At 46.2% G+C, this 21,987-nt stretch overlaps 1 protein-coding gene across 1 annotated transcript; it reads right to left on the bottom strand.

Moving 5' to 3' along the window:
• Nucleotides 1–3,498: 3,498 nt before the first annotated feature.
• LOC144805917 (uncharacterized) lies at nucleotides 3,499–7,655 on the bottom strand. The gene has a single exon (XM_078672390.1). The coding sequence runs from the start codon at nucleotides 7,233–7,235 to the stop codon at nucleotides 6,114–6,116; it is 1,122 nt and encodes a 373-aa protein (XP_078528516.1). The 5' UTR covers nucleotides 7,236–7,655; the 3' UTR covers nucleotides 3,499–6,113.
• Nucleotides 7,656–21,987: the final 14,332 nt, after the last annotated feature.

Raw genomic sequence — 21,987 nt, 5'->3', positions numbered from 1 at the left:
TTTTTCGGTAGCTACTATTATTAAGGTTCTATACCATTTTCCTTAAACATGGACTCTATGGTAAAATCACAGTCTAGAAATCATGCATAGGCTGTGAACTCTGTCTCCTGGGCAAGGAGAACCCATATGATGTAAAGGGCGGTACAGAACAGCTACTGATGGGAAACTTTTACCCATGATTTTGAGCCAGAGTTTACTTAATACTTGTCACATACGGGTGTTCGTCCTGGGTCCTTTCGCCACATTTAAAAATGATTTAATGGTTCATTTCATGTTTGTCATATCGTGGTTGTGAATTTGTTCAGTTGGCAGTCACCTTTTGTCCTGACCCTTGGATATCATGCAGACAAAGCCCTACACCAACACGGCCCCAGAATTCTACAAGATAACATCGAATTCTATGCCCCTAGACGGAATTTGAGGGTCATGCTACCAGGCATGGGCAATAACAAGATGCATTAAGAAAGCTAGGGCAGGAGGCCAACTCTTTCATTTGTCGGCAACCCACTGGAATGAACTACCTCTAGAACTTTGTCTTACCCATGACTATATGTCATTTAGAAGGAAGCTGAAAACATATCTGTTCCCCAGGCTGTAACTGCTGACACAGAAGCCTCTAATATGCACCCTCATTCAGGTCTTAGGCTTTCTAGCACCGTTATATCCTCCCTGAGGAAGGTAGCGCTTATAAATACAAATACAAAAACCTTCCTGACAATGCTGTCCCCGTGATTCACGGAGAAGTTGGAGGAGATATGGACAATTACAACAATAATGTGTTCTACCTAGTGCTCCAGATCTTGCTCTGCTATCTCAGCGCTGGGGGGGCCTTTGTCTGATTTAAACAGCCTCCCTCCTATTTTACCCCTTTGGGACTCTGACCTTCTGGTGTTGCATGAGGTAGAGAGGCTGCACTGAGGGCTGGCATACTTGGTGTAGTGTCCTGCTGGACACGTTCTAGTGTTCAGCAGGAAGCTGTACTCCCAGCCACTCCCTTGAAGGCTGTACACATATGCACTCCCACACCCATCCATCACGGGTGTCACGAGTGACGTGGGCCGCCAATAAAAGGGCCGGAGTGCATGTGCTTGTGGCCAGTTACTACACTATAGTCACCAGGTGTCTGTGTCCATCATTTGCACAATGTGGCCTGAGGCCCTTGTATGGTGCTTATATACGTAACCAAAAGAAGCACAAATGATAGACGGGATTCAGAATAAATCAAACATTCACCCCCAGTCAAGAGATCTTGTTTACATCCATTGTTCTTTTGCTCACCATGCCACGCCCGTTTAGACCCTGCCATATGTAAACCAATGGCCCTGCTCCTCATGGGAACAGTCCAGCTCGAACTGCAAAGCCAGGTCCTCCCTGGACCGGAAACAAGCATCCTGGGACCGGTTTAGGGGTATCACCCCTCATCAGTCAGCTTGAATCCAGTGCACAGTGAGCCCGGGACCCACATCTGGGCATACCCTTGGCCCTTTATATGGTTCTTCCCCAGGGTGGGCTTTCCTATGGTACAGTGGCTGTGCGGTAACCTTCTAATAAAAGCCTTGTCACTTTCTGTACATTCATACGGATACTTCATAAAGAACACTTTGTCACATTCTCCAGGAACTCGCCCAGAGTTTTGCAAAGCCTTCCCTTGCTTCATCACCCAACTCACCATTGTCTTCGAACACTACATATCCATAGCAGATTTCAACTTCCACATGGAAGACCATAGCGATGCCAGCACTGACAACCTAATAGAAAGCATGAGCATCGGCCTCATCCAACTTATCATCGACCCAAAGCACACCGGAGGGCACATGCTTGACTCCATCTTCGTATTCAGCAAAACAATCAAGCACCACTATGTCACAGAACTCGCCTGGACACACCACTCCATTGTCCACTTCACCATCACAGGGCACAATGCTACAGAAACCAAAGCCAAACCACCCAGCAAACCTCAGCGCAACTTGAAAACCGTCTCAGACGAGAACTGGAACAACACTCTCCATGCCAACTGACCAGACACAGCTCCAGACCATAAACAGGCCATCAAGAACTTCACAGACTGGATCACTGACTATGTCACCCCCGCCGAGCCGAACAAGATCAGAGAATCCACAAAGTGTGTCAACTTGTTTACCCCGGAACATTAGACCCCTCAATGAGACTGCTGCTGGATAGAAAGAAGATGGAGTAACAGCAAGGATCCAGTGCACTACACCACCTTCAGGACATCGATGAACCACTACCATCTCCTCCTTAAAGAAGAGAAGAAGAGTGCCGTCACATGCTGCATTGAGATCAGCTCAAACCACAGCAATGAGCTCTTCGCCATCGTTAGTGAATTCAGCAACCCTGCGTCCACTTAGAATATCATAACTCCCTTCTGGGATCTGTGCGACATGCTTGCTGACTACTTCCATTAGAAGATCTCCATCATCTACAGGGACTTTGAATCTCAGCTCTCTGCAAGTGACAGCCTCGACCTCCACACACCCACTGACACTAACTCCAAACTCCAGTCGCTTCCTGGGAGCTCCTCATCGCACAAGACACCACCTCTATAATGAAGTTGATGCACTCTGGGGTACCCACTGATCCATGCCCCCATCTTATCTTTAACCTCAGGAGCAAGGCGATCAGCTTAGAGCTCACAAAACCACTGAACAGATCCATCGCCATGGCCTCCTTGCCAGAAGAGTGGTAACACACAGAAGTGAAACCCCTCCTGAAAAAACCTTCAGCAGACCTAGAGCAGCTGAAGATTTCCTGACTGATGCCCCTGCTCTCGTTTCCGGCCAAAGTCTTCGAGAGGTCGATCAAGAGGCAGCTGAACAGACACCTGGAGCACAACTACCTACTGAACTCCTCCCAGTTAGCCTTCCGAGCCAATCAAAGCACAGAGCAAGCCATAGATGACATCAGAGCCCTCCTGGACCTCAGTGAGACAGCAGCCCTCATCTTCCTTGACCTCTCAGCTGCCTTCAACATGGTCTCCCACCAAATCCTGATCGACAAGCTCTATCACATCGGAATCCAAGAAAATGCCCTCAAATGGATCACCTCTTACCTCCCTAGAAAACCTCAATCAGACTCCCACCCTTCTCCTGAACCCAAGGACATCATCTGCAGCACCTCACAAGGATCCTCTGTTAAGCCCCTTTCTCCTACACTTACATGTCACCCCTAGCCAACATTGTCAGGTCGCACGGGCTGAAAGTCATCTACACATAATAGACCCACCTCACTACCTCCAGAGACAACTTTCATAGGTGCACGGCCAACATCACCGACCGGGTGAAGCACAACTGCCTAAAACTGAACATGGACAAGACAGAAGTCCTCATCTTCAGTAACCACGCATCTCCTTGAAGCAACGCATGGTGGTCAGCAGAACCTGGCTTCTTCCCCTCCCCTACCGACCATCCCTGCGATTCCAGCATTGTCCTGGACAACAAGCTCTCTATGAAGAAGCAAATCAACATCATCTCCGCCATCTCAAATTCTTTTTTTTTTAATTGTTTGATTAATTAAAATCATTACAATACCCCCCTGGAGTAGATTAAAAGTTACTTAACAAAAATCATTACAATCCCGTTTTAAAATTCACCTGGTTTAACACAATACCATGGTTCATGTACTTCAATACAAAATGATTAACAACAAAATTCATTTATAAGAATTCCTACTTTAACGGCGTTCTCCTGACACAAAACCAGTATAGCTCTAGGACTATATTCCAATGTAGTCCTTCCTCGGCTCCTGGCCAGAGCATAGAAAAATGGGCAGTAAAATAGGCAGCATAAGACAGCTAAGATTTAACCTCAGAACGTCAGGATTCACATTGTACGAACCCCTTAGGGAGAACAATGATATTAGTAAGACCCCATTATTCAATGGTGATTTCCCAACCTGTCCTTTTATTTTGGCCAATGGCAGCTCATGGGAGTTCTGCTTTTACAAAGTTGCATGGGTCTACTTGTTGTACATGTTCTCCATCAGCTTGCTGTAAAAGTCTTCTAACCTTTGCCATGAATTTAGCCCCCCGGCAAGCGAGGATGATGGATGTGCCCTCCAGCCATCGTATCACCGCTTGTCTGCTTGAACGGATATTCAGATCCTGGAAGATGTGTTTTAGGTACTGTGTCCTCTAGACCAGAACTGCTGGACAGGCACATAATATGTGAGTTAGAGATTCTTGTTTGAAGCCGCATAATCGACACGTCTCTGATTGAAAGGTCTTTTTCCAAGATGGATACAGGTCATTTGAGACGTGCAAGCCTAATCGAAAGTTTATAAAGCCCTTTTTTAGCTGTAAGCCAAAGTGTGCAGATAAGTATGCTTGAGGCTTTAAACATCTGTAGGAATTAATGACTGTCCACCCGTGCCCCGCGCTTGATGATCGCCTTTTTGTCAGCCAACAGGGACTTCTTTTTTGCTGCGATATTTGCTGCTTTGCCGAAGGTTGCTATTTCTTCCCTGTTTTCCCAAACTGTTTCTAGTTCCAACTCAGACAAAGATGTTCACAAAAAGCTTCCCCAGGAGTTTGGAGTTTCAAGGTTCAACTGGACCTTAATTTCATCCCAGCATAATCTATTCAGGGTACCTGGGTTTGAGTAGCGAAATTTATGACAGAGTTTAATGAAAACGCTCATTCCCCGGAATTTCTGGTGGTGAAGGTCGAATTCCAATCTGACCTGGGAAGGGGAGGCAGACCTTGGCAGGTCAAAGACGGCTTTATGATCTCCGCCATCTGTTTCCTCGCAATGCGCATGCGCCGCAAGATCTTTGGATGGCTCCCTGCCAGATACCTGCAGTCCGCCTCCCTCTTCCTAGCTTAAACTCCGAGAGTCTAAAGCTCCTGGCACGGAGGCCGCGGTTACTCCCACCTGGCTGCAAAGACCTGGAATGAACTCCCCCCTGCACCTGAGATCTGCCTCATCACTGAATCTGGCTGTTCAACTGATCGGCCCCTCCGGACAACAACTCCTCACCCAGCGCCTTGAGAACCTCACTGATGATTTGCCGCGCTTAACACCCATTGATTGATTGAGTCTGTAGATTCTTATAGATTTTTCTCAGTGGAGACTTGCTGATGCGGCTTCAACTCTCCCTTGTCAATAATTGCCTTGCTAAATTCAGTGCGGTCTTCAGGGTTGACTTTTGATGCAGAGTTAGCTCTCCATTGATGCATGCATGGTCACGTTCAACACATTTATAGAGCTTCTCTCCTGTGTGAACATTCTGATATATTACATTATGTTTTGTAATCAATCCGTTGTCACATTCTATTCATTAATAAGGTTTCGCCCTGGTGTGGATTTGTTTATGCTGCATTAGCGTATTCTTCCTGTGGAAGACTTTATTAAACTCTGTACATACATTGGATTTCTTGCCAAGTAGATTTTCGGGTTTGTCGCTTAAGTTTTCCATTTATAATGAATGCATTGTAGTATTCAGTACATACATATGTTTTCTCCTCTGTGTTAACTTGCTGATCTTGTATTACATTTTGCTTTGTAATAAATCCCTAGTTACATTCTATAAAGTCATGTGGTTTCTGCCCAGTGTGGATGCTGATATTGCTTTAACTCTCCCTTTATAATAAATACCATGTCACATGCAGTGCAGTTGAATGGTCACCCTCCATTTGGAATAAATGCGATGTCACATTTTGTACAATTATATGGTTTCTTTCATGTGTGAACATTCTGATGTATTTTTAAACTTTGCTTTGTAATAACTGCTAAGTCATATTCAGAACAGCCATATCATTTCTCACCAGTGTGGAATTTCTGATGTAGTATTTATCTTTGCCTAGTAATACATATCTTGTTGCATTATGTAGATTCATAGGGTTTCTCTCCTACGTGGACTATCTGATGTTGCATAAGATGCTACTTTCTAATAAATGCCTTCTCACATTCAGTGCAGTTGAATGTTCTCTCTCCGGTGGAGATTTTCTAATGTTGGTTAAGCTTTCCATTGATTAAAAATGATTTGTCACATTCTGTACATTGGTATGGTTTCTCCTCAGTTTGGACCTTTTGATTTTGCTTTAGCTGTCGATTTGTTATACATGCTTTTCCACATTCTGTGCATTGATAGGGTTTCTACCCAGTGTGGAATTTCTGATGTTCCATTAGACGTGACTTTCTAATGAATGCTTTGTCACATTCTGCACATTGATATGGTTTCTCCCCAGTGTGGATTTTCTGATGTCGCGTTAGCCCTCCATTTCTTATAAATGCTTTATCACACTCTGTACATTGATATGGTTTCTCCCCAGTGTGGACTCTCTCATGTTGTTTTAGCTGTATAATTCTTATAAATGCTTTGTCACACTCTGTACATTGATATGGTTTCTCCCCAGTGTGGACTTTCTGATGTACCATTAGATGTAACTTTCTAAGGAATGCTTTGTCACACTCTGTACATTGATATGGTTTCTCCCCAGTGTGGACTTTCTGATGTACCATTAGATGTGACTTTCTAATGAATGCTTTGTCACACTCTGTACATTGATATGGTTTCTCCCCAGTGTGGACTTTCTGATGTTCCTTTAGATGTGACTTTCTAATGAATGCTTTGTCACACTCTGTACATTGATGTGGTTTCTCCCCAGAGTGGCTTTTCTGATGTTGCTTTAGCTCTCCATTTGTTTTAAATGATTTGTCACATTCTGTACATTGATATGGTTCCTCCCCAGTGTGGCTTTTCTGATGTCGCTTTAGATCTCCATTTGTTTTAAATGCCTTATCACATTCTGTACATTTATATGGTTTCTCCCCAGTGTGGATTATGTGATGTCGTTTTAGATCTTTATTTGTTATAAATGATTTGTCACATTCTGTACATTTATATGGTCTCTCCCCAGTGTGGATTTTCTGATGTCGCTTTAGCTCTCCATTTATTATAAATGCTTTGTCACATTCTCTACATTTATATGGTTTCTCCCCAGTGTGGATTTTCAGATGTCGCTTTAGATCTCCATTTGTTACAAATGCTTTGTCACATTCTGTACATTTATATGGTCTCTCCCCAGTGTGGATTTTCTGATGTTGCTTTAGCTCTCCATTTGTTATAAATGCTTTGTCACATTCTGTACATTTATATGGTTTCTCCCCAGTGTGGATTTTCTGATGTCGCTTTAGCTGTCCAATTGTTATAAATGCTTTGTCACATTCTGTATATTTATATGGTTTCTTCTCTACGTGGACACTCTGATGCTGCATTATGGCTTTCACAGCAAAGAAAACTTTTCCACAGTCAGTCGATCAATATGGTTCTTCTCCAGTATGACTTTCTGATGTTGCACTTGCTTTCTCTACGTAATAAATGAGTTGTCACTTTCTAGATATTCATACGGTTTCTCTTCTGTGTGTTCTTTCTGATCCAGGTTAGCTCTTCCTTCGTAGTGAGACCTTATCAGACTTGCTTCAGTATGTCAGTGTGTTATTTTGTCAATGTTTATCAGGTGATCCCTAAGAGCCAAGTACAGACCACATTGGGCAGTTTGGATTTTCTGCTGTAGAAAGACTTTGGCGAGGCATTAGCCTTCAATGGAAGAAATGTTAAGGTGCACTGTTTTTACATCACCTCCTACACAACTGATGTTTAATTCCTTCACTTTTTTTGTTCATTACTGCATTTATTTCACCTGTTGGAAAAAAAACACTGGATAAGCTTAAATGGTGGGTCCATCACGAAATTCTGTTGGCATTTAATGAGACATTTAATTCATCACATAGACAAGTGTGCTGAAGAAATTCTAGATTACGCTTTCAATGTAAAGATGCCATAGGCAGAGCAAGAGAATACGATCCTTCCTTGACACCCTCCTATCGCGGAGTGTGGACTCAAGGAGAAACCAAGGCTCCAGTTGAGTATTTTGTGTAGCACCACAATTCTTCTGACAGCGGGTCTGTCTAGATCCATAAGTGTCAGATTTGATGTGGCCAGAGACTCATCACTTACGTCCAAATGGGCCTTATATGTGAGGGAAACTTCAAAGAGCGGTTTTGAAGTACACCAGTATCGCTTTCAATCCCAGCACTCACTCCAGACTACCAAAGGGAGTAACCATTCCTTTGTATGTGGTCAGTCTACTACCCTGTGAAGTGTAAGAGTTGTCCCCTTTCTCCCATCTGCCCAGAAAGACCCATCGGGATGCAGATGGATGCAGATGGGTGCTAAATCACACCCAACCCTTGCAGTGTCTGTGGCTCTCTAGAAGGAATACACAAAGGGGTCGGTCACCTAGCCCAGACGTGTACTAGAGACAGGGTGTAAGACACAAAGAGCAGTACAAGCAGACAAAAGTCCACTTTCTAAAAGTAGCTTTTCTAAAATAGTAATGTTAAATCCGACTTTACCAGTAAGGAAAATGCTACTTACCAGTATGCATCTGTTCTTGGCATGTAGAGCTGCAGAGTTGTACACTTAGCATTAGATCGCCACCTGGTGGTGGGCTCGGATGATTGCATGTTGTTGTCATCTTGTTAGAAGTCTTTGTAGTCACGAGATAGGTGACTCCTTCCTTGGACGATAGTGACTATGGGCATTGGCTCCATCCTTAGATTGTTTTTCGCCATGATGGGAAATGATGGAGTTAGTAGAAGTAAAGAAAAAAGATGTCCATGCGTGTGCATCTAAGTAAGATAAAACTGGAACAGATACAGGTCCCGGAAAGGCGGGAGGGCGTGTACAACTCTGCAGCTCTACATGCCAAGAACAGATGCATACTGGTAAGTAGCATTTTCTGTTCGAGGCATATGAGCTGCAGATTGTACACTTAGCATCGATTGTGCAGCACTGTCCCCCCTAGCGGTGGTCACCTGTATCTGTTGCAGTAGTTTGTAAGAGAGTTTTAAGGACAGCTTGGCCTACTGCAGCTTGCTGCTTGGCTTGCACATCAACACAGTAGTCTTAGTGAAGGTGTGTGTTGTAGACCATGTTGCAGCCTTGCCTATGTCCTCTAGGGGGAAGTTTCCTAAGAAAGCCATAGAGGCTCCTAGTTTGCGTGTTGAGTGCGCTCTAGGAGGAACTGTTAATGTACGTTTTGCGTTTTGATAGCCTATTTGTATACACTTTACAATCCACCTGGCAATCCCACCTTTAGAGATTGGGTTGCCTTTATAAGGTGGAAAGAAAGACACAAATAGTTGTTTTGTTTTTCGAAAAGACTAGTCCTATCTATATAGTAGAGAAGAACTCTTTAAACATCTCATGTGTGTGGAGCCCTTTCTGCTACAGAGTTTGGGTTTTGGAAAACACAGGTAATTCTACAGATTGGTTTAAATGAAAAGGAGTTCTGACATTTGGAAGGAATTTTGGATTAGTTCTTAAACCACTTTGTTACGATGTAGTTGTAAAAATGGTTCTTGTATTGTAAATGCTTGTATTTCACTTACTCTTCTAAGAGAGGTGATAGCAATAAGAAAAGCTGTTTTCCACGTGAGGAATTGCAGTTCACATTTATGTAAAGGCTCAAAAGGGGGTCCCATGAGTCTTGTAAGAACAACGTTTAGGTTCCATACTGGAGAAGGTGGCAACCTGGGAGGGATGATTCTTTTTAATCCTTCCATAATGCTTTAATTGCAGGCACTCTGAAAAGAGACAGATGTTGTCTGTTTTGTAAATATGCTGCAATTGCTGCAAGGTGTAGGCATATGGATGAATATACTAAGTTACACCTTTGTAAATGTAAAAGGTAACAAATAATATTCTGGATGGAGACATCCAAGGGATCAATGTGGTTATTGTTGAATAAATTGCGAATCTCTTCTCTAGGAGAGTGGGGTCTGCAATCCTATGGTCACCCCAGATTTTTGCTTTTTGCTTCACTGGTTTACGACTTTCCCTGGCTGTGGGCCTGCTAATCAGACCCACAGCCTAGCTGTTCTCTCTCTAAATTGACAACCATGTACCTTAGGTGCATTTACCAATTGGTACTGGGCCACCTTATCAGTCCCTGTACAGTATACCTTAGGTATCCAGGGCATAAGTGTACCCAGGGCCTACTAGGGGCTGAAGCATGTATTATGCCACCCCTGGCTGGCCAACTAAACAGACACAACTGGCTGCACGACAGCTGGGGCAAGGTGGTGTAATCACCCTTTGCTTTAGATATAGTTACCTATAACTAAACCTAAAATGGACACATATATTCCTATCAGTCACTCCTATGGAAGGCCTTATCAATCCTGAAGGCAGAGTGCTTGGAATTATGTGAGATGGTGCTCTGGCATGAGCTGAGCCCGTTTGTAGCTTGCGGAAACAAGTCCTAATAGCTGTTCCATGATAACGCTATACCATATACTCTTAAGTGCATTATAATCCTCGCGGTTAAATGCCAACTCTGGTATAACATTATCAAGACATGTCGAGTGAGGTGTCATACGATTTGGAATACTACCCCCTCGCCAATTCTGGCGACGGGGGTAGCATTTTTATTTTTATTTTTATTTTTTTATTTTTTTTATATGCTTATAAAGCGCCAGAATAGACCCCCGAAGGGGTATCTCAACGCTATTACTGCAAAAGGAGTATTATATTATATAGCGGTGTGTCCAATGGTGATGTTTTGGGCAAGAAAGGCTATTGGTTAATGGGAAACAAGTGTGTTTTTAGGGTTTTCCGAAAGATCAGGTGACTGGTAAGAGATCTTGGTTTGGGGGCAAAGAGTTCCAGAGTACTGGTCCAGCATATGCCAGCGCACGTCCACCTTGCCTGGTCTTCTTTACTCTGGGTACCTGCAGAAGCTGCTGGTTACTGGAGCGCAAAGAGCGCTCAGGGATATAGGGCTGGAAAATTTCCGTCAGATATTTGGGGCCCTCCCCTATCATGCTCTTGTGAATAGTACAGAGTTTTAAACTGGACTTGTTTCCTCACTGGGAGCCAGTGGAGTCTGGCCAGTAGGGGACAGGAGGGAGTCCTTGGTGGAGCGTTCAGGACAATCCTTGCTGCTGTATTTTGGATTACCTGCAGTTTCTTAAGTTGTTCCTCATTTGCTCCAAGGAGCAAACCGTTGCAGTAATCCACCCTGCTGATGACAAGAGCCTGTACAAGCATTTTCCTATGATGGTCCGGCAAGTAGGGGAAGACTCGTCTTAACATCCCAATAGCCCGAAAACAGGTACCGGCAACCTGATTTACATGATCTTTAAAAGTGAGTTGCTGATCAAGTAACACTCCCAGGTTCCTAACCGTGCTCTTGGGAATGGGGACGGGGCCTAGTTCTTGGGGCCACCAGTCAGATGACCAGTGTGTTGCCGCTTGGCCAAACAACATGACCTCGGTTTTCCCTACGTTACACTGCAGACAGTTTGATGACATCCATTCTACAATGGCTCTCATACCATCTGCAAAAGATCTTATTATTGCAGGTGTAAGATTTTTGAAGGGAGAAAGGAGTTGGGTGTCGTCAGCATACGACACCGGGGTGAACCCGAAAGACCTTGCTAAGTTGGCTAGGGGGGCCACATACACGTTGAAAAGTGTGGGGCTTAAACAAGAGCCTTGTGGCACTCCCTTATTGAGCTCCCTGTGAATGGATTTGTGGGAGCCCAGCCTAACTTCCTGGGATCGGCCAGACAAAAAGCTCTCCACCCACTCCAGAGCCCCTCCTTCCACGCCTACCTCCCTTAGGCGGTTGAGAAGCACCATGTGAGACACCGTATCAAAAGCGGCGGAAAGGTCCAACAGCACCAGAATCATAGAGCTACCGTCATCCAGTGCCATCTTGATGTTGTTGGTCACTGTTTGAAGGGCTGATTCTGTGCTGTGGTTAGGCCTGAACCCAGATTGTGAATAGTCCAGGCCTTCCGTCGCTTCAAGATGTTGGGAAAGATAGGTGTTCACGTGCCTCTCCGCGATCTTGCCTAAATAGGGTAGGAGAGAGATAGGTCGTAAGTTGGAGAGGTCTGTCCATGGGGATGATGCTTTTTTTCTTATCGGGTTCACCACTGCCTTTTTCCAGTCTGCTGGGACCTGGCCTTTCATAAGGGAGGTATTGATCACTTCCAATATGTGGGGTCCCAGAAGAGAGACCATAGGGCCAACCATTTTGGCAGGAATTAGGTCATTAGGGGACCCTGATTTAATATGGCTGCAGAGGGAGAGGAGCTCTGTATTGTCAATCGGAGGAAAGGATATCAGAGGGGGTTTTTTATATATTGCCGGGATCTGAGGAGGACAATTGTTAGTCTTGTTAGTGACATTATTAGCTGCTACTATTCTTTCGTAGATAATATTTATTTTATCCTCAAAGAATAGAGAGACTTTATCGCATAAATCCTGCGAGAAGTCATCGGAGCTCTCACACGCAGTTGGTTTGATAACATTCTTCAGAATATTGAAGAGCTCCTTGGAGCAATTGCCCGCTTCTACTATCTGTTGTGATAGGTGTTGTTTCCTAGCTAACTTTATGTTTTTATAATACTCTGATTGGGCATCTAGGAAAGCTGCTCGGCTATTCTCGGTTTTCCTTTTCCTCCATGCCTTCTCAGCTCGTCTGCATTTTTGTTTTCCTGCTCTCAACTCATTGGTATACCAGCTTTCTTGCTTAGACGCAGGATACTGCTTGTGCCGTTTAAGAGGAGCTAAGATGTCAATGGCTTGCTTGATGGAGTCATTGAGCTTAGCTATGGCCATATCTGCTGTGTCTGTTTCCTGAAAATCAGGACTTATCCAAACTTCCTGGACTTTGTTGGCAGTAACTTTGTGCCATTGTTGTCGCCAGGTGGGGGGAGAGGAGCACTTTTAGCGGGTCTTGTTGGAGTTAGTAATAAAAATTCTAACATAGAGTGATCTGTCCATGATATTTCTTTTGCCGGAGAGCAGATTACTTTGGCACAGTTGCAGAAAAGTAGATCAAGCATGTGTCCTCCTTTATGAGTGGATCCATGGTTTTGTAGTTCTAGACCCAAATTCGAGAGGTCTGTGATCAGAGCTGTGGATTCAGACAGTGTTGGGCGATCTACGTGCGTGTTAAAATCACCTAAAAGAAGAAAATCTTCTTTAGATTTAAGATGAGGGACTAAGATTTCTTGGAGGGTGAGTGCAAAATTGGGGTTTGGTCCCGGGGGCCGGGAAACCAAAGCACCTTTCCAAGTAATGTGGTTGGTTAAAAAGATTTTAAAAATCATAATCTCTAACTGTGAGTATAAATGTTGTTCTGTAATAGTGATTTTTATGTGGTCCTTATATATAATTGCCAGGCCACCTCCTGTTTTAATTTCTCTATCCAGATGTTTGATCTTATACCCGGATGGAATCCCCATTGCTATGGCTGTGATTGTATGGGGTTTTAACCATGTTTCAACAAGAAAACAAATATCCGGCTGAGTAGAGTAAATTAAATCCCAAACCTGATGTTGATGCTTGGGTAATGATCGCACATTTAGAAGGAAACTCTTCAAGCCCTGTGGGAGGGTATTAAGGTCGGAAAGAAGAATGCTATTTTTAGACCCTTCTAGAGGGACACGACATGTATGTAACTGAGAACCCCGGTTAAAGTTAACTCGAGCCTTGGCATCACAAAATGGATGCTGCCACCACAGACACAAGTCTGACCTCCTGCTGCTGGGAGTCCTTCCAGCGAGGGCGGCTTGGACAAAGGGTTTCCTGCCTTGGGAGGTGCTCGCACCACCCCAGACAGGATTTTGTGTATTGGGTAGGGTAGGCTTGAAAGGAATGAGACATGCCCGGGGCACACAAGGTGTCCTGTGCATACACCGGTTCCAACCAGTTGCTGGGGCATCCCTGCCCCAGCTCTGGCGGGAAGCCGGACAAAGGATAGGGGGTGTAGCCAACCCCCTTCCTGGTCCCACCCAGGGGAGGGACCTAGTCAGTAGTGCAGCCCCCTTTAGCAGGATAAAGGTAGGAGCTGGTCCCATTCCAAATCAGATTATCCTGAACTATTAAACAAGAAGAAACTCTGGCCCTTCGACGTTCTGCTCCACAGAAGACTGAAGAATCTCCCTTGTGGACAAGGAGTGTCCACCCTGCACAAGCAGGCACCATCAAGTGTCCAGCGGCTTCCCTTTGTCGTCTTCCCTCGAGGATCCAGACTTCAGAGCCCGACGAGACCCGGATTCCCAGACCTCTCCGACCTCAACCCACATCTGCAGCAAAGCTGAGACCCGTGGGTGCGACGAGACACGTGGGACCGGCCATCTTGGAAGAAACTGCACTTCGCTTCCAGCATGACTCCCAAGGTAAACTCGACCAAGTGCTTTGGGGACTGAGAAGCCCCAACCCCGAGCAGCCCCTGCACCGAAGATCAGCCCTCCAGCATCCACGAGATCTGCGTGGGGCCCTTCTGCTTGGTTCCTGCTCGACGCGTTTTCTGGTCACTTGCCGGCTGGCTAGTGGCCTCCTAGACGACGAACTATGAAATCTTTGCTGCTGGTCTGGTTGCTCCATACTGGCCCTTGCTCCCTTCCAAAAGAGGGGCACCCCGGACTCTCCTAATCCGCACCAGACGCTTTCTTCACTCACCGCGTGGGTTGCCTTTGCCAAGGCCTGTTGACACCGATTCCGGATCCAACACCGCCGACAGCGAGAGTCTGCGTGGGGACAGCTCGTGCCTCCATCCTGGTCGTCGAAGACACCTCCTGGTCCCCGTGGCTGCAGAGTCAAGCGTCCACCCTTCACCTGATCGCGACGACGACATCTGGTTCCTTCCTGGTTCCACTCCAGTCACTGGCTAGTGACTGTGAACATTGTCCCCTCTGCTTTCAGGTCTCCTTCTTCAACAATCCACCCTTGGATTGCACCGGACATCTTCCTCCTGGTCGCCTGCAGCATCTTTTCTTTCAGGCTCCATAGACTTCAACGCGAGAACCCGACACGACTTCGCACCCATGCACCCGCAGCCCGTGGGTGAGGTAACGAGAGCATTTCGGTGCTCAAGGGTAGTTTAACTGTCCAAGTGTCAAGTTCCACAGTCGTTTTTGTCCTACCTAGTCAGGATTGTCCGTACTCACATTTTTCTTGAACTGTACTGTCCAGAGACGTTGTTACGCATCTCGCATGTGAGTTCACACTCTGCAAACGCGTTCCGTGGGCCTCCTATTACCTACCTAGTGTTAGTGTAGCGTGGTCCCAACGATCCTATAGCCTCTGGACAGCTCCATTCGAACTATCGACTTTCACATTCCACTTACTTAGTATATGGTTTGTCGTGCCCCTAGGGCACCATTGTAATTTTGTGCAACTTTAAGTATTTTTCGTAAGAGATTGTCATGTGCTTAGCCCTCTGACCTCATAAAGAGTTCAGAGGTGTTTGTTATTAATAAATATATCGTTTATTTTCATAACAACCTGTGTGGTGTCCTTTCATCTGGTATTCAAGGGGTTATATTGTGGTAAAACAGCTGGCTTCACATGCCAAAAGAGTTTAGCCTAAGACTGCTTTGTCCATGCTACCATTAGGATAGCTGGTCTATAAGGTTGACTTACAACCAATCACCATAAGGGTTGTTTGGACTGATACAAGGTGATCACTAGAACTAGTGAGCATCATATATCAGGCCAACTTCTCACATTGGTGTGCAGCGGTTGGGATTTGAGCTTACTGTTGTTTTTACCACGTATAATCTTGAAATATCATTTGAAAGATCAGATAAGGTACTATAGGTACATATAACAAGCTTAGAAATACTCTGAGTTCTACTGAACCAGCTGTTGTAGTAGAAAGGGCCTAGCACACCCTGACTACAACTCTTAGCAAGGGATCAGTAGGAAAACCCATAGTGTAGGTAAGTGCATCACTTGCACCACACTAGAAAGCATGTCTACCCATGGAGAGTCTTCAGAGACTCCCCTAGTGGTTAGTGACCCTCCACAGGTCCTTTCCAGATATGCAGCTCTCAGTTTCCAGGAGATGAGACAATTGTGTACCTCCAGGAAATTGAAACAGGGTTCTAACCCTACCACTCCTTTTCTGTTAGGTCTCTTAGAGACATATGATGCCAGAAAGGCTGCTAACCCAGACCTCTCTAATCCAGATAGGAGCATGCCCCCCTTAGATGGTACACTTGGTGATCCAGACCTCCCTGAAACAGAGAATGTAGAGGAGGAGGAGGAAGAAGAGGACACCTCTGGGGATGAGGCAGAAAAAGGTCCGGAGTTAGTCAGCAGACTTACAAGGGCCAACTTAGACCTACGTAGGGAAGGATCTGGGGGACCCCCAGTACTGACCCTGAGCAGGCCTAACTTTGGAGTTAGGAGAGATAGATCTCATTCTAGCGACTCCAATAGATCTGTGCACTCTCATGCATCTGCTCAGAGGAGAATGACTTCCCCTCAGAGGAGAGAGCATGAAGCAAGGATGAGACAGGCTAATCTGAGGATCCAGAGGGAAGAACTTGCCCTTGCCAAAGAGAAGCTTGCCTTTGCTAGAGAGCAACAGTTGAGTGGGGTAGTCCCCACTGGTGGCAGCAATATCCCTAAGGATAAAGACAGGAGTTTTGATAATAGACACCTGAGTAAAGTAGTGCCCCCCTATAAGACAGGGGATGACATCCACAAGTGGATGACTGCTTTGGAGAGGGCCTGCAAAGTACAGCAGGTACCCCAGAGTCAGTGGGCAGCTATATTGTGGCTCTCCTTTGAAGGTAAAGGTAGAGACAAGCTCCTCACTGTTAGAGATGAGGATGCTAATGATTACCAAGTCTTGAAACTTGCACTGATTGATGGGTTTGGCTTAACCACTGAACAATACAGGTTAATGTTCAGTGATACCCAGAAAACTCAGGCTCAAGATTGGACTGACTTTGTGGATTGTGCCACTAAGGCTCTGGAGGGCTGGTTACTGGGAAGTAAAGTTACTGATTACACAGGATTGTATAATCTAATTATGAGAGAGCAAATCTTAAATAATTGTCAGAACCAGTTGCTGCATCAGCACTTGATTGACTCAGATCTGACCTCTCCCCAAGAATTGGGAAAGAAGGCAGACAGATGGGTCAGGACAAGGGTCAAGCAGCAGAACCAGAACCAGGGTGGTGGCCAGAAGAAAGCAGACCAGAAGAGTAATGAGAATAAGCAAAATGACCAGAAGTCTTCAACAGGGCCCCAACAACCTAAGGAGGGTGGGTCCCAAAATTCCCAAAAGAAGAAGAAGGATGGTCCTAAGAAACCATGGTGCCAATACTGTAAAAGTAAGACTCACTGGTTTAGTGAGTGCACCAAGAAAGGCCAAACTCCTACCACTACTGTCCTTAAGACACCTGCACCCCCTAGTATAGTTAGTAGTGGTAGTGTACCTCCCAAGGCTATAGTTGGGTTAACCCTGGGAACTGAGGTGGGTTCTGACTTAGTTAGAATTCCTACTCAGGCAGTTCTTGTTTGTACTTGGGACATGGATATGACCCCTACTGTAAGTCCTAGTACTCTGGGCAAATACAGACAAACGCCTTTAATCAATGGAAAGATGGCTCAGGCCTACAGGGACACATGTGCCAGTGTTACTATGGTGACACCAACATTTGTGAACCCTGACCAGATCATGCTAGGTTCAGACTACCTAGTGACCAATGCTAGCAATGTCACTACCAATCACAGTATGGCAGTTGTTAATTTCTCCGGGGGAGGGGTAACTGACCTCAAAAGGGTTGTAGTTAGTTCAGACCTCCCAGTAGATTGTCTTTTGGGCAATGATTTGGAATCCTCACTGTGGTCAGATGTGGAGTACAGGACTCATGTAGGAATGCTAGGTCTCTCCTCACATGTCCTTGCTGAGACTAGGTCACAGGCCAGGAAATGCCCAGCTGAACTAGTGCTGGATCCTGGAAGAATGGACCAGACACTACCCAAGAGAAAGAGCAGTAGGGGTAAGGTTGACCCTTCCCCCCTGCCTCAGGTTGAGGATCAGCCCTCTCAGGAGGCTGACCCCAAGACCCCAGAAGGAACTGTCCTAGAAGAGCTTGAACCTGAACAGGTTGAGTTTCTTGGGACAGGGGACCTTCCAGGGCAGACTTGAGGCAGGCACAGTTAGACTGTTCCTCTCTTGAACCCCTCAGACAGCAGGCTGCTGCTGAGGCTGCAGGGAATGCTACAGGTGCCCATAAGGTATATTGGGACGATGGACTCCTATACTCTGAGGCAAGAGACCCCAAGCCTGGTGCTACCAGGAGGCTGGTCATCCCCTTGTCTCTTAGAGGTTTCCTTCTCACCGTAGCCCATGACATTCCCCTTGCAGGTCACTTAGGCCAGAACAAGACTTGGGACAGGCTTGCCCCACACTTTCACTGGCCTCACGTGTCTGAGGACACCAAAGAGTTTTGTCGCTCATGTGTCACCTGCCAAGCCAGTGGCAAATCAGGTGGCACAACAAAGGCCCCCCCTTATACCACTACCTGTGGTGGGGGTACCCTTTGAAAGAGTGGGGATAGACATTGTTGGACCAATGGACCCCCCAACAGCATCTGGGCACAGATTTATACTGGTGGTAGTGGATCATGCCACCAGGTATCTAGAAGCTATTCCCCTTAGGACCACTACATCTCCTGTTGTGACCAGGGCCCTGCTTGGAGCTTTCTCCAGGGTAGGGTTTCCTAAGGAGGTTGTCTCTGACAGAGGTGCAAACTTCATGTCAGGATACTTGACTGCTATGTGGAAGGAGTGTGGTGCAAATTACAAATTTACCACACCCTATCACCCACAGTGCAATGGGCTTGTTGAAAGATTTAACAAGACCCTCAAAGGGATGATAAAAGGGTTACCTGAAAAGCTTAGGCGAAGATGGGACATCCTTTTACCCTGCCTTCTGTTTACTTACAGAGAGGTCCCACAGAAGGGGGTTGGTTACAGCCCTTTTGAGCTTTTGTTTGGACATCCTGTAAGAGGACCCCTATGTCTTGTGAAGGAAGGATGGGAGTTACCTCTCAAAAAGCCTAAGCTTGACATAGTGGACTATGTACTTGGTCTCCGCTCCAGGATGGCAGAGTACATGGAGAAGGCATCTAAAAACTTTGAGGCCAGCCAAGAACTTCAAAAAGCTTGGCATGACCAAAAGGCTGTCCTAACTGTTTACCATGCAGGACAGAAGGTGTGGGTGTTGAAGCCAGTGGCCCCAGCAGCTTTCCAAGACAAATGATCTGGGCCCCATACCATCATTGAGCAAAAGGGAGAAGTCACCTACTTGGTGGACATGGGAACTCCCAGGAGCCCTCACAGAGTACTTCATGTGAATAGGCTCAAAGCATTTGTTGACAGGGAGGACATGGGCTTGCTCATGGCCACAGATGAGGGGCCGGAGGAAGAGAGTGACCCTCTCCCAAACCTGCTCACTCAGAACCCTGATGATGGGTCAGTAGATGGTGTAGTCTTTTCTGACAGCCTCTCTGAGCATCAACAAGGGGATTGTAGACAGGTTCTTCAATCCTTCAGACAAATGTTTTCTCTGACCCCCAGTCAGACAAACTGGTGCACACATGAGGTGGACACTGGAGACAGTCTGCCTATAAAGAGTAAAATCTACAGGCAACCTGACCACGTCAGGGACTGCATAAAAACAGAAGTACAAAAGATGTTGGAGATGGGAGTCATTGAACCCTCAGAGAGCCCTTGGGCTAGTCCTGTAGTTCTAGTACAAAAGCCTCACACCCAGGATGGTAAGAGAGAGATGAGGTTTTGTGTAGACTACAGGGGTCTCAATGCTGTCACTAAGACAGATGCCCACCCAATAACTAGGGCAGATGAACTGATAGACAAGTTGGCTTCTGCAACTTTCTTAAGTACATTTGACCTAAAAGCTGGTTATTGGCAGATCAGGTTAGCTGAGGATGCCAAGGCCAAGACAGCATTTTCTACCCCAGGAGGTCATTACCAATTTGTGGTGATGCCCTTTGGTTTAAAAAATGCCCCTGCCACTTTTCAAAGGTTGGTGAACCAAGTTCTCACTGGGTTGGATGACTTTTGTGCAGCATATCTAGATGATATTGCTGTCTTTAGCTCCACCTGGGAGGATCACCTGATCCACCTGAGGAAAGTTTTGGAGGCCCTGCAAAAGGCAGGCCTCACTATCAAGGCTACTAAGTGCCAGATAGGGCAGAGTCAGGTTGTGTACCTGGGCCACCTTGTGGGTGGAGGCCAGGTTCAACCATTGGAGAGCAAGATACAGGCCATAAAGGACTGGGCTCCTCCAACCACCCAGACACAGGTCAGAGCTTTCTTGGGCCTGTCTGGTTACTATAGGAAGTTTGTCAAAAATTATGGGTCCATTGTGACACCACTTAATGACCTGACAAGCAAGAAAATGCCAAAGAAAGTTCAGTGGACAGTTAGCTGTCAAAAGGCATTTGATGACCTAAAGCAGGCCATGTGTACTGTACCTATTCTCAAGAGTCCTGACTACTCCAAAACCTTCATTGTCCAAACAGATGCATCTGAGTTGGGTGTGGGAGCTGTTCTTTCTCAACTGAATATTGATGGTCATTACCAGCCCATTGCTTTTATAAGCAGAAGGCTGGCCCCTAGAGAGAAACGTTGGTCAGCTATAGAGAGGGAGGCCTTTGCTGTGGTTTGGGCCCTGAAGAAGTTGAGGCCCTACTTGTTTGGAACTCACTTCAAGATTCAGACCGACCATAAGCCCCTCTTATGGCTAAATCAGATGAAGGGTGAAAACCCCAAACTTCTTGGTGGTCCATTTCCCTACAGGGGATGGACTTTACAGTGGAGCACAGACCAGGGACTGACCATGGCAATGCAGATGGTCTCTCCAGGTATTTCCACTTAGAACAGGAAGACTCACCTGGTCAAGGTTAGTTTAATGTCCCTAAGTTTGGGGGGAGGGGGGGGGGGTTATGTAGGAGAGTGGGGTCTGCAATCCTATGGTCACCCCAGATTTTTGCTTCACTGGTTTACGACTTTCCCTGGCTGCGGGCCTGCTAATCAGACCCACAGCCTAGCTGTTCTCTCTCTAAATTGACAACCATGTACCTTAGGTGCATTTACCAATTGGTACTGGGCCACCTTACCAGTCCCTGTACAGTATACCTTAGGTATCCAGGGCATAAGTGTACCCAGGGCCTACCTGGGGCTGAAGCATGTATTATGCCACCCCTGGCTGGCCAACTAAACAGACACAACTGGCTGCACGACAGCTGGGGCAAGGTGGTGTAATCACCCTTTGCTTTAGATATAGTTACCTATATCTAAACCTAAAAGGGACACATATATTCCTATCAGTCACTCCTATGGAAGGCCGTATCAATCCTGAAGGCAGAGTGCTTGGAATTATGTGAGATGGTGCTCTGGCATGAGCTGAGCCCGTTTGCAGCTTGCGGAAACAAGTCCTTATAGCTGTTCCATGATAACGCTATACCATATACTATTAAGTGCATTATAATCCTCGCGGTTAAATGCCAACTCTGGTATAACTTTATCAAAACATGTCTAGTGAGGTGTCATACGATTTGGAATACTACCCCCTCGCCAACTCTGGCGACGGGGGTAGCATTCCACCCTTCTAGAGGGACACGACATGTATGTAACTGAGAACCCCGGTTAAAGTTAACTCGAGCCTTGGCATCACAAAATGGATGCTGCCACCACAGACACAAGTCTGACCTCCTGCTGCTCGGAGTCCTTCCAGCGAGGGCGGCTTGGACAAAGGGTTTCCTGCCTTGGGAGGTGCTAGCACCACCCCAGACAGGATTTTGTGTATTGGGTAGGGTAGGCTTGAAAGGAATGAGACATGCCCGGGGCACACAAGGTGTCCTGTGCATATACCGGTTCCAACCAGTTGCAGGGGCATCCCTGCCCCAGCTCTGGAGGGAAGCCGGACAAAGGATAGAGGGTGTAGCCACCCCCCTTCCTGGTCCCACCCAGGGGAGGGACCTAGTCAGTAGTGCAGCCCCCTTTAGCAGGATAAAGGTAGGAGCTGGTCCCATTCCAAATCAGATTATCCTGAACTATTCAACAAGAAGAAACTCTGGCCCTTCGACGTTCTGGTCCACAGAAGACTGAAGAATCTCC

Source organism: Lissotriton helveticus, assembly GCF_964261635.1.
Source record: "Lissotriton helveticus chromosome 1_1 unlocalized genomic scaffold, aLisHel1.1 SUPER_1_unloc_32, whole genome shotgun sequence".
In the NCBI taxonomy this organism is placed as follows: domain Eukaryota; kingdom Metazoa; phylum Chordata; class Amphibia; order Caudata; family Salamandridae; genus Lissotriton; species Lissotriton helveticus.
Note: the sequence above shows the minus strand (reverse complement) of the source record. Positions and strands in the feature narration are given on the sequence as shown.